Genomic DNA, 27831 nt, shown 5'->3' on the forward strand with positions numbered 1-27831 from the left:
TTTGTGATGCTTTTTGATGAGTCAATATCTTTGACAAAGGGAATTTTCCCTATGTCCTATAACATCAAATCAATACAATGGGCAGCACAAGGTTTCCAAAATAAAGTAGGATGCCTGTCCATAAGCATTCTACCAGTAGCAACATAATTTGCAGCATTGTCAGTTATGACTTGGACAACATTTTCTCCACCCACCTCCAAAATAAACACATCCAGCAAATCACATAAAGTTCTTGCATCTTTGATTTGATGAGTTGCATCAATAGATTTGATAAACATAGTCCCCTTGGGACAACTAACCAAGAATTTTATAAGGGTTCTCCCCTTTTGTTCAGTCCAACCATCTGACATAACAGTGCATCCTGTTTGTGCCCATGATGCCCTAAAATCCTCTAATCTTTGGGTGCAGTCACGCTTTTCATCTTGAAGAATCTGGCCTCTGAAATCATGATAAGAAGGGATGTTGTACACCGGGCCAACACTGACAATAACATCAACAACAGGTTGGAAAAATGGATTATTCCTTACAATGTTGAAAGGAATATCACTCCAGAGGAGAAATTTTGCCATCAACCTATCAGCTTGTTCTTTTTCAGTTCTTTTTAGCATTGAACCGATAGTTGGTTGTGAACCAGGTGTGGTTCGAGAAACAAAAAATGATGATGCAGCTACCGGATTGACTGACGCTGCAGTAGAACCAGTGCCACTTGGCCCACTTCCTTCAGCTGACCTTTTTAGTTGCCTTTTGAGTTTTTCTTTGGCCTCTCTAGCGTGCTCTAATTCTCCCAATGCTCTCATGGCTCTTTGGATAAGTTCAGGATTTGTATTTATACAGGGCCCCACATCATGTCGAGGGATTTGTGCAAGGTGATACTTCAACCTGTACACCCCCCCGCGTATCTCCTTTCCACACAACTTGCAATACAAGTTTTGTCTATCATTCGGAGCTTTAGGTTCACCATATTCCCAGAAAGGATCCAATTTCCTAGGCATGTTTGTTTTTGAATTTTGAATTCGCAAACCTATGGAAAAATAAGGATTAGGAAATAGGAATTTAGGATTACAAATTACAATTTAGCATTTACAAAATTACAAAATACAAATTTCCAAAATCCAAAGTTCCAAACCCAAGTTACCCAACCAAATGGCAAATGCCAAAAAATAATGAAAAAACATAAACAATGTTTTAAAAAAAAAGAAAAAGAAGAAAAATTGGTTCCCATACTCATACCAAGTTACCCATCCCAAATCAATGAAAAAATACAAAAAATTCTTTAAAAACAATGAAAACAAAAGGAAAATGGTGCCCATATGAAGTTTCCCAACCAAAAACAATGAAAAACAAAGTTTTTAAACAAGGAAAACAAAAAAAAATTAATCTACATACCGTTTTTATGGAGAAATTGGTGATCTCCTCTTGAAATTCTCCAACAAGCACTTGGATTTGCTCCCAAACCTTTCAGCTCCTCTCTCCAACACTTCTCCTCCTCCAACGCGCGGCCACAGTCAGAAATGACCAAAAAAAAAACGCAATTCGTTGTTATAAACCCGCTGCCGCCGCCCTCGCCGCTTTTTTCCATAAAAATCGCGCTTTTTTCGAAAAAAGCGCGCTTTTTAAAAAAAACATGCTTTTTTCGGAAAAAAGCGGTATAAAAATGCCACTTTTTACCTATAAAAAGCGGGTTTAAATCGGCGTATGGAAAAAATCGCGCTTTTTTGAAAAAAGCGTGATTTAAACGCGCTTTTAACAACACTGGAAGAACTCATGGATTTTGACATTATGCAACACTCTAGAGAAAAGCGCGATTTAAACGCGCTTTTAACAACACTGGAAGAACTCATGGATTTTGACATTATGCAACACTCTAGAGATTAGAAAACATAGTTCTTTCTTGTCATATTGGCTTCATATGAGCTTAGTCGTGAAAAATAATTGGGAAAAGGAGAGAAAAAAATATCAAGGAAGGAGGAACAAAAAAACGAGGGAATGCGAAATTAGGGGAAAAGTGGTAGCATTTAACCATGAGAATGTTTAGTGTTTCATATTGTAGTCAAGAATGGAAGTATACTAATCACATATCCCAAAACATAATTAAATTTAATAATTTTGAATGCTAAGAGAAAAATCATCAAGTGAGGTAGATAATGGTAATAGGTGAGTGATTTTCCAAAGAGAGGAAAATTTCTAAGTTTGATAGTCAGTAAGCACAATTATCAGCTTTGGAAGATAAGAAACACTCCATGATGGTTGATTTGAATTTTGAGGGTGAACCACTAACATCAAGTAGCAAGAAGATTGACTCAATGGCATTGATGTAGTACTAGATTACCCAACCAACCATTTACCTTTTATTAGGGAAAATATAAGAAAATAGTAAAGTTTGTAATGTGCATATACTCCTATATGAGCCATAATTCCAACTTTATACAGATTGTATATTTCAAAGTTATTTCAACTTAGCTCATAGTTTCCATAAATTAACAACTTTTATACCATTAATTATACAAATTTCACTTTTCTAGAGGCTCTTACAACTAGATTCTATACTTTAATACCTGAATTTAACATTGTGGTCACTCTACTAGGTATAATTCCTTCATTAGGGTACCCTCGATACCATAATGATTCCATATAATGCAATATGATATATACTATCATTATATTAAACACATAAAATAACAATAGCAACAATATCAACATGCATAAGCACATATAAACCACACACACACAGAAGATGTAACACAACATTAAGCACATGGAACCATATTTCTAACACTTACCTTGTGCAAATGACACTAATTAGCTACCTTCGACATTCCATCTATCCATAAACCTTGTTACTCTAGCTGTATCAATAGTAGGTCACCTGAGAGTTCGGACTATGATAAATGACTATCTAATCCAATCGAGTCTCATAGTCAGTACAATAATGTCTAGGATAAGGTATGAAACTCTAATAACAATTCCAACCACACTCTCATTCCAATCAAACTACATAACTCAAGGAATTGTACACACTTCTCTACTTCAAAGTCCCTCAATTTGTCCAACTTCACATCTAGGGATCTAACATAGACCAACTAAGATGTCTTAGAGTTGTGGTTCTAGGAACTATAACTAGAATAATGGACTCTTAGGTTCCCTCCAAGCCTCACATTTTGGTTGTTCGTATTGACCCAATTCCCCCTCTAGTGATCCAACCTTACCCTAATAAATGGAAGGAGTATTGGCAATAGAAAGCCACCTATGATTCACAAGTTTCATAGGGGAATAGGGCCTCATTCATTTATAAGATAAGGCACACCATACCTAGACTATAAAGGTAACTCAAGGAATTGTACACACTTCTCTACTTCAAAGTCCCTCAATTTGTCCAACTTCACATCTAGGGATCTAACATAGACCAACTAAGATGTCTTAGAGTTGTGGTTCTAGGAACTATAACTAGAATAATGGACTCTTAGGTTCCCTCCAAGCCTCACATTTTGGTTGTTCGTATTGACCCAATTCCCCCTCTAGTGATCCAACCTTACCCTAATAAATGGAAGGAGTATTGGCAATAGAAAGCCACCTATGATTCACAAGTTTCATAGGGGAATAGGGCCTCATTCATTTATAAGATAAGGCACACCATACCTAGACTATAAAGGAAAAGAATAACAATGAAAATGAATGTATTTTTCACTATTTCCATGCTTTAAATATGTATCTCTCTATTGGAAAGCTCTCATCAAGGATCATATGCCTGTGACTTGGGAACTCATTCATATACTTATGAAATTACGAAATAATATATGAATTATGACACATTTTGGTTATTCGTATTGACCCAATTCCCCCTCGAGTGCTCCAACCTTCCCCTAATAAATGGAAGGAGTATTGGCAATAGAATCCTACCTATGATTCACAAGTTTCATAGGGAAGTAGGGCCTTATTCCTTTATAAGATAAGGCACACCATACCTAGACTATAAAGGAAAAGAATAACAATGAAAATGAATTTATTTTTCACTATTTCCATGCTTTAAATATGTATCTCTCTATTGGAAAGTTGTCATCAAGGATCATATGCCCGTGACTTGGGAACTCATTCCTACACTTGTGAACTTAGGAAATAATATATGAATTATGACATAAGACTTGGGGATATTATATTATTTCTTTTTGTTAGTGATTTCTATTAAAACCTTATCCCCCTTTTTCTCTTGTGGTGTCCTACTACCTTTTCCAAACTCTCTATTCTAACTTGATTTGCAACCAAGATGCATTTTATTAATAGAAAATTATGTAAAATTACATAATTAGGCTATTCAACATTTTATTAGTGTAGGATTTTTGGCCCAAAATATTATGGACACTCTATCCCAACATCAAGCTAGGTCACTATCCTATAATTGATATGCACATGAACATATTACAACTTGAGAATCAAGTTTTGGGTAGTACATTCCACTTTCATTATTCTTGAATTGTCCTTGGTACACTATATACAAATATACATAAACTATATGTAAAAACAACTCAACAATTTCATAGTTTAATGACCCTTGTAACAATTCCAACCATTAATCTCTCATTCTCATTACCCTACACAACCCAAGGAACTATACCCCCTTCTTTACTTTACAATCACTAAGTTTGTCCCACTTCCCTTCCATGGATCCATTACAAGCTAGATAGGAAGTCTAAGAGTTGTGCCTATAAGAACTCTGCCTTCACAAACAAAGCCTCAAAATTTTTGAAATATCTACAAGTATGCCTCCCACATTCCATCTTCTAGCTCTCACCTCTCTTCTTGTGTTTTGTAATATGTCTATTGGACTTAACTTATCATATTATTTTGTTAACTTGTCATATTATTTTGTTCTTAAGATTTATTTCATTTTAATTGTCATTGGTATTTCATTCCTTTTTGCTTTAGAATAAAGTTATAAACCATCTCCTAGTGTTCTTATTTCTGGGTACTCAATTCATTTCTTTATTCTTCATATATTCTCTGGGTACTCAATTCATTACTTTATTCTTCATATATTCTCAAATATGAAATTAATCATGTATTCGAAAATAAATTTGCAATCATAGTGCAACACTTATCTATATGGATTTTCTTTGCTTCAAAAAGATTCTATAGGAAATAATTCATCCTTTGGCAAACCCTAATGATTCCAGCCAAGTAAAATGACCTCCTTTGGTCGATATCACCAACTTGATGTATAATATCGAATCAGCCAAGTAAAATGACCTCCTTTGGTCGATATCACCAACTTGATGTATAATATCGGTCCTTTCATTCGAGTCGGTCAGTTGGTTGGTCCAACTTTTGATCACGGGGGCTTCACTGGGGATATAGATTGAGGAAAGAATGACATAATATATTGGCAGATATATACGGGGTAAAGGGCTTTTATACTGGCAAATATAAAAAATGGAGCTTAAAGTTAATGAAAAAAATATAAAGGGGTATAAAAAATGCCAATGGAAAAATGGATACTTACAATCTCTAGGGAAATAGGGGTTTTTTAATTTGGGAAGCTATATTGGGTTCATATTTGTAGGGGGTTAAATAATGTGATTTTTAGATGGATTTTCCAATATGTAATCAAATTGAGGGTATTGTCTAATATGCCACGAATGCACGTGATATGTCAAAGGTTCCCTAAGTGAAACCCCTGTGCTTCTGATTTTTGCTTTATTCGGTCTAGTCTAGTCAATTTCTCTGTAATGATGTTCTCTGAATTCCCTGCAACATTCTTCTCTTCCTTTATGATGATGTCAGTTCCTTTGTTGTGCCTCCTTGTTTAGATAATTTATCAAATATGATCCTTGCCCCATTTCCTTAACAACCTTTTGTTTTGATGGTACAAATATTTTTTTCCCAAGATTTTGTAATAGTATTTCTACTAACTTACTAACTTAATCCATTAAATGACAATATTAAATAGAAATATACTAATATACATTTAAAATGTTAGCTTAGCCTACCAATGTGTTTTTTAGACTAGCCCATGTGACTAGTGCCTCGTAGAGGTTTTCACCAGCCACATGCCAATACTTATCAAGAGATATATTTTTTGAGTTGGAAACCATCGAAAAGTGATTTAAATAAGTGCCCTTGTAATTTCTTTTACTGTACAACCCTTGAAGAACACATATCTTCAATAACAAAGGGTCCAAACCATGCAATTTCTAACTTTCTAGGCTCTTCCTTCACCCAACTATCATAAAACATAGCTAAGTCTATGAATTTTAAGTTCTTGGCCTGCAGATTTCTATCATGCCATGTTTTTTGCTGACCCTTGATAACTTGTTGCTAGTGAGTTGCATAGAGTCTATCTTCTTCTAAGCGTTGTATTTAACGAGTTCATCCCTTTTTTGCTTTTTTATTATATTTTAGGATAGTTTACACACTTGCAACATTTGAGGTATAGTGGAGTGGTACATCTGCCTCTTTCCCATAAACAATTTTGAATGATGCAAACCCAGTCGATTGCTTATATGTTGTGCGATATTCCCACAAGACAACTGAGAATTTATCATCCCAATCATCTATATCGAGGTTCCATATCTTGGTTAGCCCTCTATGCAATGTTTTATTAAATGATATTACAATGCCATTTGCCTGGGGATGTTGAGCAATGGTTTTTATGTGACCAATCATGAAAATTTGAATCAAAGTTTGGATTGTAACATTGATAAAATAAGTTCCCCTATCATTGATTATTATTAGGGGATAGCCAAATAGTGTTACTCTATTCTCATAAATGAATTTAGCTATTACTTATTTCGTACATGATTTGACTAGATCTACTTTTACCCACTTCATCATTAGAGAAATTTTGAGGTCTAAAATGGGCCTCCTAAAGAATATTATAAAATAATAGTGGAAAATATAAAATAAATTATATTACAACTTTCTAGCCTATATTTGTTACTGTTTTAAGAGATGCGCTAGGCACTCTTTATTTCGCTATTTGTGCTTTTTTTTACTCTCCAGTTGCATAGAGTCTATACTTTTCTCTAGTCATGACTGTACATTAAAACAACTTTATTGTCTTTTAGTACAGTTAAGCTTAATGACCACTTAATGTATCACCTTTCAATTGTTTTTGTAGGTCCATTATGAGACCACTGGACCTGAAATTTTGGAAGACACAAAGGGGAAGGTTGGCATTTTGGTCGCTGGGATATTTGTTACTGTTTTAAGAGATGCGCTAGGCACTCTTTATTTCGCTATTTGTGCTTTTTTTTACTCTCCAGTTGCATAGAGTCTATACTTTTCTCTAGTCATGACTGTACATTAAAACAACTTTATTGTCTTTTAGTACAGTTAAGCTTAATGACCACTTAATATATCACCTTTCAATTGTTTTTGTAGGTCCATTATGAGACCACTGGACCTGAAATTTCGGAAGACACAAAGGGGAAGGTTGGCATTTTGGTTGCTGGGATAGGAACTGGAGGGACAGTTACTGATGTTGGTCAATATTTAAAAGGCAAAGATCCAAATATCAAGGTCTGTTTAGTCCTAAAAACTCCAATTTTATAGAAGTATTTTTTTCCCAAGATCACTGTATTTGATATTTCAGAGTTTGAAATCAAAATATACATTCAGCTGTCTTGTTCAGACTCAAGAGACGTAGCCTCAGAACTAGCATTTCACTGTCTGTACAGTGTAAACGCAGTCCTATGATTACATAAGTACAGTCTTCTTAGTTTCCACAAGGACACCTTGGCAAGCCACTAAACAAAATCAGGACTCAATGACCCTATATTATCACCAGCTAAAACAAAAACAAGGTCTAATTGACACATCCAGCCTTTTCTGTCAGCAACTAAGGATTAATACAACTGTCTTTCTGAGACTGAAAGGAGAGTCTCCTCTCTGAATTCATCTTCAGTTAAGGCACCCTCCTGCAAGAGTAAATCTTCTTAAGACAATTAATTGGCATTAGTATTAAACTCTCTTTATACATGTGAGAAAGAAATGATATCCAAAGTACTTATCACCTCCTGTACCCTGTTCTTAATTGGCATTAGACATAAATTTTCAATTATGCATAACTGATTTGCCCAATCTATCCAGAGTTTGGAGTCTCCAAGTCAGTTTTATAGAAATTACTTCATATTTTGTTTTAATATTTATGAATACACAGAGTGCTGTGATAGGGGTTTATTTCCTCTGTATTTAATATCTATGAATACCTATCCACAGTGCTGTTATAAGGGTTTATTTTAACAGTTAGGCAGATTTTGTTCATTCGACTGATTTACCAATCACACGTATGTCCTAATATAATTGTTACACTTATCTGATATCTTTGGTTTAATTATTTATGAACTAATAAATTGGATTTCTTGCAACCGTACAATTTTCTTATGCAGCTATGGTTCTGAATGACTTAGCACATTTCTATTGCGTAATACTGCAATAACCTCATTGAAGAAATTAATTACCTACAAACAAGTTTGTATGGTGATTGCATTGATTCAGGTCAAATCAATGTTCCACCAAGACTCTGGGACAGGGAGATGCGAGTGTGGGGAGACACACAGGGAGGATGTGGTGGGATACCCTGACATATATATATATATATATATATATATATATATACCCTGACATCTCCCCGTCCCCCCTAAGTTTCCTATACATATTTAAAATATATATTCAATAATGAAAGCATAAATATATTGATCCATACATAATTGAATTAAATAATGAAATACACTGATCCATCTTCATTGTTCATATTGGTACATACATCATTCATCCATACACCACGAGATTCAATGATGAAACTGGTGATTAAACTGGAAAACCATCTGAACTGAGAAGTTGAGAACTGATTCGAACTAGACTGGAACTGGTAAAAATACCAGACCAAAAAACTAGTTGACCAAAAACACCTAAAATATTCAAATTTCAAATATATAGATTCATGTGCATCCATATAAATCCAAACCATTTATACATAAATAAGCAAAAGTTTTCATTTATATAGCATGTAAGGGTGCACATAACCAAAATAGCACTGAGTGCAATCCATCTCTGAACCGAAAATACATCAACAAACAGGCTCTAGATGACCTCTAGCATCCAAAAAAATCATGCTACAACAACTACCTACATATCATCAATATCATTACCTATATTGGGATCTTCGTCATCAATATCACCCTCTAAGCATTAAAAATAAGATAGAAAAAACGTAGCATGTCAAGTCAAGATTTTGTTTGAGTGATGGGTACAATTTTAGTAGGGTCATGATAGAGGAGTTCGACAACCAATGCCACTAACATCAATTTACACAAAGGGCTTGGTGCTCTTTATTAAATACTAGTTCTATACCCTCGTACATGACAAAAGCCAAATGGAAATGTTGCAATCCCCCTGATCCTAAAATCCCGAAAAAATGTTAAGTTTGCTGGATTTTGAGTGAAATCTAAAATTAAACTTTCTCCATATGAAATCCAATGAGGTCGAAACCACTCTCAAACATCCCGAGTCATTTCATGGTAATGTTAAAAATTTAAGTAGAAGGACGCACTTTTACTTTAAGAATTTAACATTTCCATGAATTGCATAGCAATAATAGGGCCACAAGCTTAAATATTAGGCTTCCCGATACAAAAATTCTTGAAATTCAAAAGGGGTGCTTGTGGGTGTCCCCCTTTTGAGGGGGGTGCACCCAAAAGCACCTCTTTTGGGGAGATGCGTCCCCTACATTGGGGAAACGTTTCCCTCTGTGTCTTCCCACGAGTGGTCCAAGAATGTGAAGTCGGTTCCAGTATTTGAAAATAAACAACTAAGGTAAGACTGGAAGAATTGTCAGTGGCAGAGAATTGTGAAGTCACAAAAAGTTACAAAAAGTCACAGAAATGCAGTTGCAGATCCAGACAGAAAGGGGCAGGAAAACTTTGTCGCAATATTGAGAGCAGGAAAGAACATTTAAACATTGTGGTAAGGGCATGCCAGAAGCATAACGCAAGCAAAATTGTAGACATAAGTCAGACATATGTGATGAATGTGGATGCCAGACTAAGAAGAGAAGCCACACCATTACAGTAGAGCTAAAGATGCTAAAAAAGGAAATAATCTTGTTAACAGTTGAAATAAAAATACCCAGAGAAGATGTCTGCAAGGTTGCATATTAATTTCTCTACAAGGTTTATAAAATTTTCACCATAGAAAAAATAGAATTGGGAGGAACATACTAGTGTTATTGAAGACAAAAATGATGTCTACAATGTCCACAGAAATTGAACAACCTACAATAGAGAAGTGGGGACAAAAGAAATAAGATAGATATGTTGCAAACTCCACAAAAACTTGAGTAGAAGTAGAACTATGAGGGCAGACAAATGCCCAAGAGAAAATCAACCAGTACCCACGAACCAGATAGATAAATGTTTCCAGAATCCAAGCAGATTGACCAGAGAGGGCATAAACTAAGAATAGAGGAAATTTGTCCAGACCAGGATGTGAGAACCCAGAAATGTAGATGTTGCAGACAAGAAAGACAAGTACAGAAATTAGTGACAGACGTGGTAGATGCAGTAAGAAAAACTGCAAATGTGGATGCCCAATATTATTTCTTTCAATCAATTGGAACAAAGGTATTTTCTTTTCTTCGTGTGAAGACATAAATGTTTAAAATATTGCAATGATGATTACATTTAAAATAAAGGGACCAAGAAAAGAATTAGGAAAGTTGGAATGGGTCAGGTGCACAAGAGTCACAAGACATTCCCAGAACAAGAAGATGACCTTGTTGTGAAGTGCGAATTGACTCTAGGTCCTGAATGTTTGTAAGTATTTGGTTTGGTTGCATAAAAAAGTTAAAGGAAAAAGATGGAAGGTCTAGTTGATAAAATCAAAATGTGTTATTGGGCTTGGTATTAATTCTATAATGATGTTGTCCTTGTTGGAACTCGTTGTTCCAGCATAAAGTAAGATACTATTTCATATTAAAAAATGAAACGAGACAATATGCATATACCCTTGGAAGACTTAAAAAAAGAGAGAGGGATGATGCCCATTCAAATATTATAAACCCTAAGAAAATGTTAAATCTGACAGCATTTCCAAGAATGAGATAACAAACATAAAGGTTGACATAGGAAATTCAGTGGCATCCTTAGACAACTTGCTTGTAGAGTCTGATGGAAATCTTGAGATAGAGGGGTGCTTAATCTGGTGATTATCTAATGAACAACAAATAGTGCAGTTCTACCCTTCAACATGAGGTGATGGCCATCCAATGGAGCACCAGTGGTGGGTTTTAGAGACACAATTGTTGTCTGCAGATGACATATAAGTTTATAACTAAATTACCATGATAGAGAACCAATGAGTGTCATTTATAGTTTACCCAAATGCCTTGGTGGATGAAGATGGACCTATATGCAATGATCAATTGTTACATCATCAAATTTTGTAGTCTGGAGTTGTATTTCTCCATATTTTTTTGTTTTTATTTTTATTTTTATTTTGGTTGGAAGTTGCTTCCAATGATACACCCAAAGGGGCTACCTTGCATAATAAGTCCTTTCAGCTTAGATGCTAAGTCTAAGGGGTAGCTGTTCTATCATATTCACCTGGGAACTACACCCAACCTCATCCCTTTTTTAAAGTGACATTTGGGTTGGTTAGACCACAAGAAGAACAAAACCTTAAGGCATAGTTTTCAGAAGTAGAACTGGAACTGAACTAGTAGAGTAGAAAACCATTAACCAGACCAGAATCAGGAAAAAATTCAGCCAACCAAAATATACATAAATTATTTAAATTTTGATATAAGAAATTCTATTTATGTACATGAATGCAGATCCAAACCATTATAGACAACGAATGCAATTTTTCTCATATATGTAGAATGAAGGTTGTATATAGAAAAATGGCACCAATTGCAATACAATATAAGCTAAAATACATAAACATTGAGGCTCTAAATCACCTCTAGAGTCCAGAGAACTTCATACTAGAGTCTGCAATCAAAGCATACTATGTAAACAAACAATTCTAAATCCTCTTCCTTTACAATCTCTATATAGGTTTGCCATTAGTTGATCTCTAAATCACTAGTTGATGCCCTTGAACGTCCAACACCAATGTTTAGATTCTGTGGCAGTGGAAGTGCCTTGAAGTCCATCTACGGTAAGTCATTGATTGCAAATGCTGTTGGTTGACTGTCCGCAACCCATTTTTAGGAGGGATTAATACCCTATAAGACTTTGGTTTCTAAATTAGGGGTATTTCAAGAATGGGTTGCATCTCGATCAAAGGTTGTATTGAACAAAGACCAAATTATGCAACCATTTTCTGTTCTGAACAAGTTCTCTTCCTAGCTTGTAATATGTGCAATGATACTCTAGTTGCATTCACACCCAGAGGCATTATATGTGTGACTCAAAATTCAAATTGCAAACTTTTGCAATTTAGGGTGCAGACCACCAAATTTTTTCCACCAATAAGCTGCAATAAGAGTCAAGACAAATAAAATTCATGAATTGAGTTTCAAGCTTTCACTAGAATTTGTTTTGAAAAAATGCCTCATATTTGTATTAAGATACAAGAAATTGTTGAAATGATGGTACACTTCACTTGTGGTCATTTATGGCAAAGTGTGCACATTATTGTATCTCTTGGTTATTGCTTAAGATTTGGTCTGGTTGTTAAGTTTAGGTATGTTCTATGCTTAGAGCAATTTATTTCAATTTTCACAGTTAGCTCAATATCTTTTCCAGATTAGCAATCACATCAGGATTAAAGTAAACTGCAGATAGAACATAAACATAAATCATAGAAGACAAGCCAAGACAAGAGGATACAAGATGTGGCACTAGCCAGGGACAAACTCCAATGTGGGGAAACCCTTGATCAATTCTTCTTATATGTTCTTCAATAGTTCAGCACAGAGAGAGAGAGAGAGAGATAGTACATTTACAGCAGAAGTCAACACTTTGACTTATCTAGATAAGAGCATAGATCATCTCTAAAAAGATGATACATGAGATTAGTTGAAGACATGCTGCTTCAGTTGATTCTCCAAGATGACTCCTTCATCCATCATCGTGCTGGATCTCGTCATCATGCTGCACCTCACCGTGCTGCACCATATTGCACCCATCATCACACTGCTGGACCTCATGACTGCTGCACTGCTGTCCCATGTACCATTGTTGAACCATGTTGTCATACAACATGTCTCATGTGCTTGCAGCACCATGCTTGCCACAACTATCCATGTTGTCCACGCTTGCCATGCTGCACGATGCTTGCCATGCTGCCATGCTGCACCATGGTTGCCACAACTATTCATGTTGTGCACGCTTTCCATGCTTGCCATGCTTGCCATGCTGTCCATGCTTGCCACGCTGCACCATGCTTTTGCTGCTGTCATGTCACAGCTGCTGTCCGACTTTGCTGCCATGTCATAGCTGTTGTCATGTCACAGCTGCTGTCCCACTTTGCTGCCATGTCATAGCTGCTGTCCCACTCTGCAGCTACTGCACAATGCCACAACTGTCCTATGTCATAGGGCTGTCCCATCATAGTTGCTGTCCATAATGACATTGTTGCCCCATCATTGTGCTGTCCCAACATTCTGGGCAGCACCATGTAGCCCAACTGTCCCATATATATTAGCACTGTTCTACTAGTTGCCTTGTTGTCCCATGCATCTATCCACCAGTCCACAAACAACCCTCAATTCTTCTGCATGCTACTGCTGATTTCTGCCTAGGGTTCTGTGCATGTACTAGTCTGGTTAGGGCACACCAAATAGCCTAACGTATAGGGAAAGTACCCCTATTTGCCTTGCTATCATTATAGGTGATTGCGGCTTGGTTAGGAGGTCCATTCTAGGTCTCTCGGCCATCCAAGTTTCATCTCCCAATTGCTGTTAGCAGTTCCTCACTGTGGCCCTATAAATGTGTCACTAAAATTGCCCACAAATCAGTCCTATGACTGCGGCTGCCCTTCCAACAGTCCTTTATTGCTGTGGCATGATAACAAGGGAACTCAACCCCTTCTCCAACACTTCAGACCCCTCCAAACAGGGGCTAAGACTCCTGCTTAATATGCTGTCCACACAGCCCTTCCACACTGTCTAGGGCAGCCTCCTAATGCTGCGGCTAGGGCATGGTAATGTCCTCCTTCACTGCGTTTTGGTAGGGACCAACATATAGGGTTGCAGGCTTCCTTCTAGATAGCATTAGCGCTTCTCTTTCATCACTGCGTCCTCTAGATTAGGGCAGTGTATTCCTTCTTCTTGACTGTGGCTAGGGCGGCCTCTTTTATTCCAGTTTCTAGGGCTTCCACACCTAGATTTCTCTTCCACTAAAACCCAAGACAAGTGGAGGGAAATCAAGATAGAAGTGTGTGTGGAATGACTCTCAAGTCATCTCTTTTTATACTAAAATGTTGAGCACATGTGGGGTTTATTTGGTTGCAGGCCGACCTTGACAAATTGTCTTATAACACAAATAAATTCACAACTCCATGAATGCTTATCGGAATCAGATGATCTTTAGATCAATCCTACAGCTCTCGATGAGAGGGATCCAAGAAAAATATCAGTTGCCATAAGATGACCCACATGGAATTTGGCCCTAGTTGCCAATTTTAACACTGGTCAACTCTATTTTATATCTTTCTGGGATGCTAAGGTTGACATTTATAAATGTGGTGCAATAACCCCCTCATGGGGGAAGGCACTTCACCTTATGAATTGTGTATGCATAGACAATTCATGCCCCATTTGTAAACATATTATTTCATTCGTTGTTCAAGTAATTTTTTGTGATTGTAGGCAACTTTAACTTTGTTGATGAATGCAAGTGTACTAAACCAATATTTGGGTCAACATGTCTCCATCAATGCTCCCTAGCTTGCCAAGATGCTAAGATGGATATTAATAAAGGTACTAGATCAAAGATCATTAAGGCTTGCTTGGAAGCCACATGGATTGAACTAGAAGGGCCCTGTTGTCACCCAAATTGTACAGGTAGATGTGACAATGACTCAGGACAGGGGTTGTCACTCTGATCCCCGCCCTCTCCTTTCTAGCTATCTCCATATAGTAGGCTACGGGGGTAGTCCCTATGAAATATGCGGATGAAAGACTTGTTGGGAACCAACAAATTCGAGAGACAAAACTGAATGGCCTTGCAACTTGGTTAATGATGAATAACAAGTTCAAATATTAGCACGATTTAATTGGATTATTTGAGAGACCAGTTCCTTATGGAGTCAAATCACTTGCACAATATAAATTAGTTATCAAGTTACTAGATGAACAATTGCTACTTAGAATGCACACTATCCTATATGAGATGCGACACCTAGAACTAAGTGAAATACAAACTCTTGGTTAATTTTAGATTAGATGCCTATCTAAGTGGGTCTTTTCTTTCAACTGTTTTGAAGCTAGTCTCAAGTGTCGGTTGTGGAGAGAAACCTAGGGGAAGATAGCAATGGCTATATTAACGATACCTCCTCTAGAGTTCTAAGTTTCTAACCACTCAAATGCTTCCGGTGTCACAGAGACTATGGCTTTGACCACTGCAAGGTCATCATATTAACCAGAAGTGGGGGTCTAAACTTCGCAAGATGGGTGAGAAAGGTGGTCCTATCGTCTTTCAACCAAGCTTATGGCTGGAGGTAAATTAATTAATGCACTACTATTCCTAAAATGTAAGCGCAAAATGAGTGATTAGCTTTAGGTGAGATTGTTAAATGTCTCAAGTACTTCGAGACAAATTATCCAAATAATATTTGAGTTATAGCAATCAAGGAAAGTACTTAATTGCAAAGACAATCTTCACCAAAAGCAATGCTTAGTGAACTCTTTGAAAATATTATTCAATGACAAGTGGAGAGTGCAAAGCAATTCGAGATTAGAAATCTCACAATGCACAATTACTTGATCAAATAACAATAAATGTAAAATGCACAAGTCCAATTTTCCTCTTAACAATATTAATGTGCCAATTAGACAATGTCAATCCTTCAACAAGATATTAACACAATTAGCAATTCTTGAGATTACTTATATGAATTCAAGATTACTCTTATCACAATATAAATATGGTGATCAATCAAGTGCTTTAAGAGTGAGTTGACTTCAATTATGATTCTTAGATGTGAAGCTCACTTGCAAAAAATGTGTTAGTGCACTTGTTACAAAAAAAGGTAAACTCACAAGAAATGCTAATTATACAATAGCAATGTAGCCACTTATCCAATAGCCAATTTCTTTAGGCAATGATAACAATGACAACCACAAGTATTAGTATTCCTTTTAAAACCAGTGTCACAAGAAATGCTAGCAATCCTCAACACAATGTACTAATGCTTTTCAATGTCAATGAAAAGGAGGAGAGCATAACATTCATTAATTTGATAACCAATGACATGTATGAATACTTGCAATTAGAAACGCTCAATGGTGTTATTCTTTAATTGATGCTTATGTCATTAAGAGAGCAAGAGCAAACTTGAGAGCAGCAAGCTTATCTTATGTAAAAAATGCCAAAATAGTCTAAGGATACCAATTATCTTTTAGAGGATTAATGAGTGCACATATCTCTTGTCAATTAGATGAGATTGCTAACAGTGAACTACGTATGAATGCAATAGATGGCTGCAAGAGACCAATGATCACAATAGTAAATCAAATCACTTTGCCAAAAACAAGATTATTACCAAAAAATGCAAGGGATGCTAAAAATGAATGCCCAATAATGCAAATGGTTTTCTAATGAGATGATATGACTATTAATTACGTTTTATGCCACTGTTATGTTATATCTTAAGGCTGTAATGAAATAGTGATGAGAATTAGAGGGTTAAGGAGGCAAACCACTAGGCCTAGTGGCCTTGTTGGTGACTGGTTAGGCTTGTAGGAATCCTCCAATGAATATGTCTACTTGCAACCACCAATGTTAGCTCAAAATCATTGCAAAACAAAATGTCAGTCCCAAAATACCAATGCTTATGATTAAGATGAGGCAAGGAGTGATAGATTAGGGCTGGAAGAGGGGCAGCGGTGATAGGAAAAATGCCACGACTCAAGGAAACAAGGCTTGGAAGGGTCTGTGAAGGCAAGGGGAGAGGCCTGTAGTCAAGGAAGGAAAGGCCTATTGGCCTACGACACTCAAAGAGAAGCCTCCTAGAGGTTGCTGAAAAGGAGATAAGCCTGAAAAGGGGTCACAGTAGGGGAAAAGAGGGTTCGACTCAAGGGTTCAGGGGCCAAAAGGCCTGCGACACACTGAAAAGAGGAAGGAGAGGGGTCTATGGGCCTGTGATACCAAGGAAGAAGGGGAAACATGGCTGCAACTTCACCATATGAGGAGAATAGGGTTGTGGCAAGGGTAGAATATCCCTCAGCTAAGCCTTAGAGGCCTCAAAAAATTTAGACCCTTGCAAAAACACAAGAATGCTACAAAAACTCAAAAAATTTACCATGAAAAACCACCAAACTTACCTTGTAGGGCCTGCAGTCGTCTTTCCATGGCTGAGCATTGAGGTTCTAGGGCCTTAGGAGGCTAGATCTAGGCCTCTAGGGCTTGATTCAACCTTCCTTACTTGAACGAATTGGACAAAAAGGTTGCATGACTTCTCTTGGGTTGAGAAACCCTTAAAACCATAACCATAGGGCTAGCTTCTTCACAAAAGAATTCGATATCCTGTGATGGCTTGAGAAAATCACCTGTACAAATGAAGAAAAATTCTCAAAACCCCATTATATACAAAAAAGACAAAAAGACAAAAATCCCAAAACCCCAAGTGCTACAAAAATAAAAGAAGGGTCAGATTTCAAATTATTTTAGAAATATTCACAATATTTACAAAATTTAAATATTTTCTCTCCTTAGCCGATTAAATCTTTATAGCACAAAATAAATAAAATTTTGAGATTTTAGAGTAGATAATATGGATGAATAATTTTGAAAAATTACTGGCGAAAACCCTCCTGCGAAACAATTCGTCAAAATGAAAGTCCATAGCTAAAACAAGGTTGATCCTTCTCCACAATCTGTGAACTTGGAGTCCAAGGGCTAGTGTATTTGTAGATCTCTATTTAATCTTAAAAATCACTGTTAGATCATGGGGTGAATCAGATCACCTAAGGTAAAGATAACCGTACCAATAGAATGTTCTTATCACTGACAATTGAAATAACAATTATGAATTTTAGCAAAATATAGAGCATAAAAGAATAAAATATTGACACATACCACAGATTAGAAAATAGAAGAACACCATGAACTGAAACCCCAAAGTCTTTTTATTATGCGAAAAATAATTCCAACAGAGAAAGGCTTAGCACATGCATTACAAAATTACATCATCCAAAGACCATCATCAAATGAGAAATCGGAGCTTGATAGTTTCCTTATAGAGAATGAGAGAGAAATAAACCACTCCAAGTGGAAATAACAACTAGTTGGCTTGATCCTTGTCAAAATAATCTCATCCGTCGAAAATATCTGATCTTCTTTTGATCTCCACCATTGATTTTTTTACTTTTGAGGAAAAATTCGAATTTCTCTTAAAAACCATTTTTTATTAGTCCAAAAATTAATATTTTGGATTAATTTCCTAAAAAATTTGACTTTGCTTAACCACCGAGGTCCAAGGGGTCAATTTTTTTTTTTAAATATCCATTTTCCCTTGGTGGAAGACCTCCAAAAATTAATTTCTTTTTGACCCACGAGTTTTTGATTATTTTTTACTTGTAGAGTATTTAATTCTTCTCAAATTATTTTTGACTCAAAGTTAATTAATTTTTTGGCTAAGAATTTTTATTTTAATTTTGCCAGAAAAATTAATTAATTGGTTCTAGAGGGGATTAATTATTTTTCCACCCTCAAATATTTAAGCCATGGTGTCTAATTATGAGTAACCATGCACTAAAATATTTTTTACATCAAATTATTACAATATCAATCCTTAGAAGGGGAAAACACATTTAGACATAGACCCTCAAGACATTACCCAATTCTGTGACACAATATGATCTAGTATGAAACCAAGTGTGATTATAATAAAATAATTTAGCCATGGTTCTAATTTTTTTTTGTAAGTCAGATGTCTCCTCTTCGAGCGCGTGCTTAGCAGGCCGGTGAGGTTACCATGGTATTGGTGTCTAATTATGAGGGCTATTCATTAAAATTATTTCTAAACACACTTTTAAAATAGACTCGATAAACACGAGGACTCACCTAAGACATTGCCAAAGAATTCCACCCTAGCTTTGGGGTTATAGCTAGAAGAAAAGCTCTGTTGATTATCCGTGTTTACAAGCACACATAATTTGGGGAGATTAAAAAACTTCCTAGGATGAAATCCTTTGAGAAAAATCATAGGCTTACCTAGGTGCAATTACATGACTCGATGGTCATACTAGCATAATTTACAATAAACTTCGCAGAAATTGAGTTTACAATGATATAAATGGAAACTAAATGATGACATTGATTTGAAAAAAAATGATTTGTTGCTTTGTACTTTGCTTCTTGGGCTGTTGACAAAGTGTGGTCAACAGGCCTGTAAACTCCAAAACTTTGTCACTACTTTGACATGTACGTGCACTTCAAAGACAATGTCATCTATACTCTTGGTTATACCAGATTATAGGTACCATATAGCCTAAGGGTCCCTCTAGCCTAGTGTATGGCATGTTCCCATGAGTTACGTATGCCAACTTCTCAAAGGGAGCATCAGAGTAGTGGATTCTTGAAGTCCCCTATCATTATGAAATTTATGGTCGTTATAATTGCTTGTTCAAAGACTCTCATGGTTCCTTGAGGATTTTCGCATAGTGCAAAGACTAGAGATCTATCCTCTTACTCCTTTATGAGATGCTTCACCTTTGGGAAAAATCTCTTAGCATTATATCCTCCTACATTGTTAATTACAAGACCTGTTACCCACCAAAAGTGGGTAATCCTATAGGAGAAATTTTGTCTCCTACTTTGGACAACTAGCCAGCCAACAACCCTACATTTACTCCCTATACAATGATATACCACATTCCTCTGCCATTTGCAACAGAGAAACACCTCTCACCATCCAACATTCCTCTTGAAGGAAGGTGGGTCATCACTTGGCAAGTACTTTATGTTGAAAATGTAGCTAGTATCGGTCTTCATGATTGTTGTCTAGCTCATGAAATCATGTAATTCATATGTATTTGTTAAAATAAAATTATTGTAAAAATCAAAAGGAAAATTATTTTTATAAGCATGGGTTTCATGCTCATTTTATTTTGTTTCTAGGTCAAAGCACCCATTGAGTGCTTCTAGGATTTGTGTCATAAGTCACTGTCCTTGTCATTAAGTACTAGACCCTTCTTGGGCTTGTTATGTCAAAGAAAGAAAATTTATTTTATGTAAATTGGTCATGTATTACTCCTCCACCAAGTTGGCCTCATAAAGGGAATTCAACCACACAAAAATACTATTTATAAGCAGTGCATTTGACCTATTTGAGTATTCAACCAAGAAAAATCCGATCATCACATTTGAAGTTCTAGCGAAGGTACAAAACTGAGCTGAAGGTAAAAAATTGAGCTAAATGTGTAGATTCGCAAGGATAATGGAGAGTATTCTCTTTTAGTTTTCGAGTAATTTTTTCAGCTTTATTTATCTTCTGGCTAGAATAAGCATTGGGATAATGTATAGACTCATTGTATGGTTGTGCTAAAATGACCTCGACTACCATATTAGAAGCATCAACATGAGCATGAATTTTTTTATGATAGTCGGGGAATTTTAAGATAGGTGCCTCAACCAACTTCTTCTTTAATAGTTGGAACGATTCCTTGCATTATGTCGTCCATACATATGGAACATTCTTTTTTCAGTAATTCTTCCATTGGAAAAGTAATAATGCCTTATCAAAATCTTGTAGTATCGTGTGTGCCCAAAAAATATTTTGATCTGCTTTTTTATTAATCGGGGGCTTTAAATCGAAAATTACTTTGATCTTTGCCATGTCTACCTTTATTCCATCCGTTTGGATGCTACATAACATAGCAGTATTCCAATTGGTGTAGAAAAAATACATTTTTGATGTTTAAAGATAACTAAATATGTTTGCATCTTTCGAGCTTTAAACATAGCCATTGAATATGATATTTTAATAATGAATAGATTGTCTAATCATCAAAGTATAATTCCATTGTATTATAGATGTATCCTTGAAAGGATTTGAATACAATCCTTGAAAACACTGCAGGTGCATCCCTTAAACCAAAGGGAATTACTGTGAATGCAAAAGGCCCAAATTTAGTAACAAATGTGGTTTTCTCCTAGTATTCCTCCACAATAGGCACTTGATTGTACGTTGAGAATCCATCTGTAAAACAATAACACTCATGGCTCACTACTTCATTTATTATTTCATATGTGAATGGAGTAGGGAATGGATTGGTTATTGTGGGCTTGTTTAGTCCACGAAAATCGACACACATTCCCAATCTTGTAGGGGCGTGCTCTTTTTGTTGCACAACCATGGGAATTTCCTATTCTGACTTATTGAGAGGGTAGATGATGCCAACAACTAGCATCCCTTCTATCTCTTTTTTTACGATGGGTTTATATTTATGTTCAAGTTTGTATGGTATTTTATTTATAGGTTTTGCTCCTGAAATGAGGTCAATTTTCGTTTCCCCCATTTCCTTATGGGAAAACAATTCTTGGTACTCTTTTAGTAAGTTGATAAATTTTGTTGTTTGTTTGTCTGACTAGTAGTCACCTATTTGGGCTAGCTTAGGTTGGTTGTCATTTGATATATCAACTTCCTTTGTTTTAATCTCTACATCCATCTATTCAGGGGCCGTTGACTTGTCGAGTCTCTGACATGTCTGACTTTTACCTGTTGATATGTGGGTGGAAAGTGTAATTGATCAAAGCTTTTCATTTTCTTTCTTCTCCGCTTTAAACGTTGATTTATTTTTTCTGAGATTTTCGGAATGTAGTATAATTGATCAAGCTTTTCATTTTCTTTCTTTTCCGCTTTAAACGTTGATTTAATTTTTCTGAGATTTTTGGAATGTTCCTTCTTCCAACAAAAAATTTGACCAGTAGTATGAGTATCTTCCATCTACAAATGACTAGAAATTTTATCATTTGATAAGCATGACACATGATTGCATATAGGATTTGATGAGATGTCAATTTCTACTTCTTATTTCCACTTATTGAAGGATTTTTCTTTCAAAAATTATTTAATATAGTGAGTTTCCTTGACCAATTCCTACTCTTTTGGCTAGAATTCAAAGTCCTTAATAAAATTATCTTTAGTTCTTTCCCTTGTAATGACTGATCACGAGCTTCCTCCAGTTTGTACCATTTATTAGGAAAATTATCCAAAGTGTTGGGAAACATACGAGGCAAAACCTTTTCATCCCTATATCTAATTCTTCACCATTATGACTCACAATTTTGTATATGAAGAACGAGATCTTGTACGGGCTTGAATATTGGGATATTTTCTTTTATTGATAACATATGCCCTCCAGAACTTTCAACAAAATATGTTGTTGTTATTGTCCACGTTTGGATTTGGGTCGAATGAGTATCCCACCAAGGAGCTGCTTGACCAAGGAAAGTATGAAGCAAGCTCTACATTCTCCCTTGATCTCCAATATATTTGGTCACTTGCTCAACGTGATTCATAGGAGAAGCCCATTTCTTGAATCTAAGTATATTACTGGAGTCTTCATTTAAATCGAACTGTAACAATGATGACACTCCTTTGCTTTTCCTTTCTTAGATTATGGGCAATAGATTTTATGGTGAAACATGACCAAACATTCTTCATTGGTATTTCTTCAATTGTCTAACGTTTTTTCACTTTAGATTCATAATTGTCGATTTTACATTCATAGATCTTGGTGTCAGAATTTTGTCCAATAGAAAGTGGGGAGCCGATTAATATCTCTCTGAATACATTAGGCTCGAAATTTCCTTTATCTTCTTGCAGGACTTGATATAGCCTTCTTGTCTCTGATTTTTTTTTTCCCATGGTTCAACCAAAGGATTTCCTTCGCGAGGGTTTAGGCAAATAATTATCTTATTATTATTACCTTCTAGTTTAATTATGTCTTTTTCTAAAGATATGGTGGCATTCATCCTTCGACCCCATGGTCTCCTGACTAAATTTGGATAAGCCGGAATTCCATCGACTAAGTCCATGGATTCGAAGTCAACAAAGGTCGAAATTCCCATAATTGATGGCTTAAGTTGTCATAGTGTTCCAATTGGCTCATTGAACCTTTGGTAAACTAGTTGAAGATAGTTATTAGTCTTCTGAAGTGATGGTTTCCCAAAATTAATCCATGTTTCTCTTGAAAGTATATTTACTTGAGATCCAAATTTGACCATGACTTGTTTCATCATATATCCATTTACTTGCAGATTTACCCGAGGGTTGTCATCGTCTGAAAATCCACTTTATGAAGATGGCACACGTTTTTGCGTTGATTTCTTCCTACATTGCAATCTTTTAATATATTTACAAGTTCAACAAGGCGACCAAATGATTATTATTCCTTTAATAGTTCCAGAGGATTCGTTGATTCCAAGAAGTATTTTCTTGACTCGTGCTAGACCTAGTAAAGACATGGAGGTTTTTCGGATTTATAATATCTTCCTTTGAAAAGGACTAACAAATTGACGACCCTTTTATTTAATATATTTTGAAGAATTTTAGGGAAATCCTCCACTGAGTGCTCACCAAAACCACACATATTATAAGAACATAAGTTGGTCTTGTCTTTTAGTGGGCATCTAGGTGCCGCGGGACCCTCTTGGTAGCATCTAAAATAATAAATCTTCCTCACTCTCAACCTCTACCATGACCTTGACCATTGTGTCCTCCCCTTCAACCACCATATCCTCCTCTTTCGTTTTCTCTTCCTCCTTGGATAGGTGGCTCATTATATTGATTCGAAGCCTGAGTATGGTAAACAACATGATATTTAGGATTGTTCTCCACATTTGAATGACCTTCTTGCATTGAGGGGCTATTATCCTCATATATGGAACACCATTTAGGCTTAGTATTATGTAAATTATACTAACACTCTTTAGTACTGTGGTTTGACGCAATTCAACATATATCCCAATATGTATCTGACTGAACTCGTTGAACATATTGATCAAAATAATCAACAAATTTACAATTATATTTGTTATTCCCTTCACTTCTACAGTTAATGCACGATTTCTTTTGTTTTTTTGGAGGGATAATGCCAATAAAGAGCGTTATAATTTTTCAATCTTTTCTTCTAGTGTATTGTCAGTCGTCGAGGTGTGTGACTACTCCACATCATTTGTTTCAGTATGTTGAGAAAATTTAAGGGATTTTTCGCGTGTCTATACTTCGTGCATCCTTTAGGGGTCCTAATATCTTTCGGACTATTTGACTAGTCGGTCTTATCAACTTTAACTTCTGGCTAGTGTGGAATGCTTTATTTTTATTTTACTTTGACTTCGACATCATTTATTAGTATTTTGTTGGTTTGAAAACCTTTTTCTATATATTCCATGAACCAACTTACCGACTTGTCCCGAGTCGTGACTCTTCAATGGCTGGGTTTGTATCTTCATATTCCTCGACAGATAATAATTGCGATGGGGTGGGGTATGTTCGCGATATCTCTAATGTGGAGAAGTATGTATTCATTTTCTTGATTATGAATACATGTTTGATTTACAACAAGAATTTCAATTTTTAGTCAATCACTTAAATTATCTTGTTCATCACTCCTATACCCAATGGTGGATGATTTTGAATTAAAATGCAGTCATTGTTGAAGGAATTCTTGAATGCAGAGACTTGGTATTGATGCAACTAGTGATTATGGTAATGTTGGACCAGAGTTGTTCATTTCCATCTTGTCTAATTGCCTTCCAAGACTTATAGATTAATAGTATTTTTTGGAACGGGAAGTGCTACACCGCTCAACTCATTGATGCTGAGCATGAGAGGAGTCTTGTGCATCTTCGGTTTGACGCTCCTGAGTTTGAATTTTCTTTCTATGGTATTCTTCTCTTATTTATTCTCGTATCTTTTGCCTCTTGTCCTGCTTTTTAATGTTGGTCAACTGTTTATACAATCAAAATCCATCTAAAGTCTTTCATATGCTATCTTCATCTTGTCATTTCTTTGCAGCTGACCACTTTCCTCCCATTTTAATATATTAATACTTCTCCTTTTCCTTCTTTTGCTTTTTCTAATTTATTATTCACAGATAATTACCCCCCATGCTGAGAAAACTTATTGTCAGTCGACGAGGGAAAAATCAACATCCATTTTTTATTTGCTCAAGAAATAATCACACACTTTTTTTGTGCTTTTACAATGAGCGTCCAGAAATTTCTCCCAGTTGATCTGCTTCTAACGATGGTCGTAGTTTAGTGGTTATTGAAGAGGTGGTTGGAATTCTACCATATGGCCGTCTCCTTTGTCTAGGAGAAACATGTGTAATAAGGTCGGTATGGTACAAAAAAATTATTGTAAAAATCATTGAAAAGCCTTGTTTTAATTCGATCAATATAAGTTCATTCTTGTATTGCTTGCTCCTCACAAAATTTGTCCAATATCTTTTCGACCCACTCATGTAGATTGGCTCGACCACCATTTGTAAGTTTTAATGTCAATTTCCCTCATCTTCTTTCCATCGCATTAGTGGTTTGATGAAGGAATTTCTTAATCTTGGTTGGCGTTGCTTCGATGAATAGTTCATGTGCTTTTGTAAAAAAATGTGCCCTAGCCTTTGTAATTAACAATTTATTTCTCCTCACGTAGTTATTTAAATAATTATTAATCTTCTTCTTCCACCATTGGCGTATATCTTGTAAAGTTAAAATTTACGTTTGCATGTTACAAGTACAAGTCCAATACTACCGACAACGAAGCGAATGCTGTAGTCTAGTAGAAAGTGCACGTTAGTTATAAATAGAAAGGAAAACAAAAACTCACATAATCACATGAAATAAAAGTAATGTAAAAGAGACAAGGTAGCAGAGAACCAACAAAGAAATACTTTTTATTATATTCTCTTAATGAGAAAATCAAACCATTCCATTGATGTGCATACATTCATATATATAAATATCATGTGTCGACAGTTACGACAGTGCAGCTGTTGGAATCAAATATCCTTAACCAACTCAAACAGTCAATTCGACTAGCAAGTCGACCGACTCTACAATATGTATTTATTATGTCAACTCGACTGAGCTACCCAACTAAGTTGACTAGCCCCTCCAATAGAAACTATTTGTACTAGGTCAGAAATTGCACATGCAATGGGAGTTTTTAGCATGAATATATCAAAAATAGGAAAGAAGATTTGAACAATTGTAAAGAGGGTTTTTAGATATTTGCATTGACACTATATATTACGGAATTTTCTATCAAGGAAGACCTAAGTAGATAGATTATTAGATGTACATGGATTTGTTAATACATATCGGGTAGGAGATCTAGATTGTAGAAGATATACAAGTGATTATATTTTTAACCTATTTGGCAGAGAAATCAGTTTGATGAGAAAGAAATATAACTACAAAATATAAATACATGGAAACCACTCATGCAAGTAAGGAATTTGTATGGTTATAGAGATTGTGTTAAATACATGGAAACCACTCATGCAAGTAAGGAATTTGTATGGTTAGAGATTGTGTTAAAGTATTTTGGCTATATCATAATTTGTAATGTTAGGTTGTGACAATCAAAGCGCAATCTGTCACAAACCAGCTGTCTAACCTATAAAAAATGTGGACATTAACATATTAATGTCTAGGAATCAAATTAGGGGTATTACAATATTTTTGTCATTTTGTCTATCCTAGAAGGAAAACTTCACCCACCTTTAGAATTATGGATGAATTACTCACCCTAGAGTCTTAATGACCTTCATGCCTACCAATTTTACCTCCATGTGGTGAATCATTGGCTTGAGAATCCAACAAGCTTCCCAAGTGAGTGATTTCATATTTTATTTGGATAAACATACATGGGAACTAACTTCATAATCCACATATAAGTTCACACCTTCATTACTTTATTCAAATTACATCTCTAATTGGTTGAAACATTGTATTCCAATGGATGTTCGATGATTGTAATGTTGAGCTAAGACATTGGTAGCCATTGGGAGTCATGAAAGATTTGATGACTTTATTGCTCTTCACTATCTTTTAAGACTTCAAAATTAATTGATGATACCTTAAATTAAAATAAGTGTTCATCAAGACAATTGGTTTTTCACATTAATCGATTCATAAGTTCTTTGTCTTACATCGATTACTAAAATTCTTATTCATAAATTTAATGAACACTCTCCTAGTGACTAATTAAAATTCTTAATTTTCCTTCATATTTCAAATTCAAATGTCTAAATTCATATTTTCATAATGACAAACCTCAAATTTGAATTGTCAACTCTCTTAGACATTCATATTTTCATAATGACAAAGCTCAAAATTGAATTGTCAACTCTCTTAAATCTCTATTTTTAATGCACCATAATCCGTATAGATTAGTATAATTTCTCCCAATCCCTATTTCCTGTATTCACTGAGATTTAGCTGAAGTTTTTGTTAGATTATAAAAAAATCATTTTTCATTTTTTATTAAATATTTAATAAATTTAAAACATAAAAAAATAAATATTTTTTTTTTAAAATATATCAATTATATTTTTACCAAAATTCGTTAAATACAAGAGTTAAAGCGTTCTTCCTTTCACACAATTAAGAGAATTAACCAGCATTTATTACTTAGATAATTAGGAATCTGATTTCCTAA

At 35.5% G+C, this 27831-nt stretch overlaps 1 protein-coding gene and 1 long non-coding RNA gene across 2 annotated transcripts in view; both read left to right on the forward strand.

Moving 5' to 3' along the window:
• LOC149196983 (uncharacterized) overlaps positions 1 to 27831 on the forward strand; it is a 148139-nt gene that overhangs the window by 83115 nt on the left and 37193 nt on the right. The window lies entirely within an intron of this gene.
• Positions 7023 to 27831, forward strand: part of LOC149196985 (jacalin-related lectin 19-like) — a 36515-nt gene continuing 15706 nt past the window's right edge. The window contains exons 1-3 of the mRNA XM_089406191.1: positions 7023 to 7028; positions 7112 to 7162; positions 7375 to 7512. Coding sequence (XP_089262317.1) covers positions 7023 to 7028; positions 7112 to 7162; positions 7375 to 7512 — 195 coding nt within the window. The remainder of the gene's footprint in view (positions 7029 to 7111; positions 7163 to 7374; positions 7513 to 27831) is intronic.

This window comes from Pinus tabuliformis, chromosome 2_2 (assembly GCF_031772625.1).
Source record: "Pinus tabuliformis cultivar Carrire ecotype Pingquan chromosome 2_2, CPIR1, whole genome shotgun sequence".
Classification (NCBI taxonomy): Eukaryota; Viridiplantae; Streptophyta; class Pinopsida; order Pinales; family Pinaceae; genus Pinus; species Pinus tabuliformis.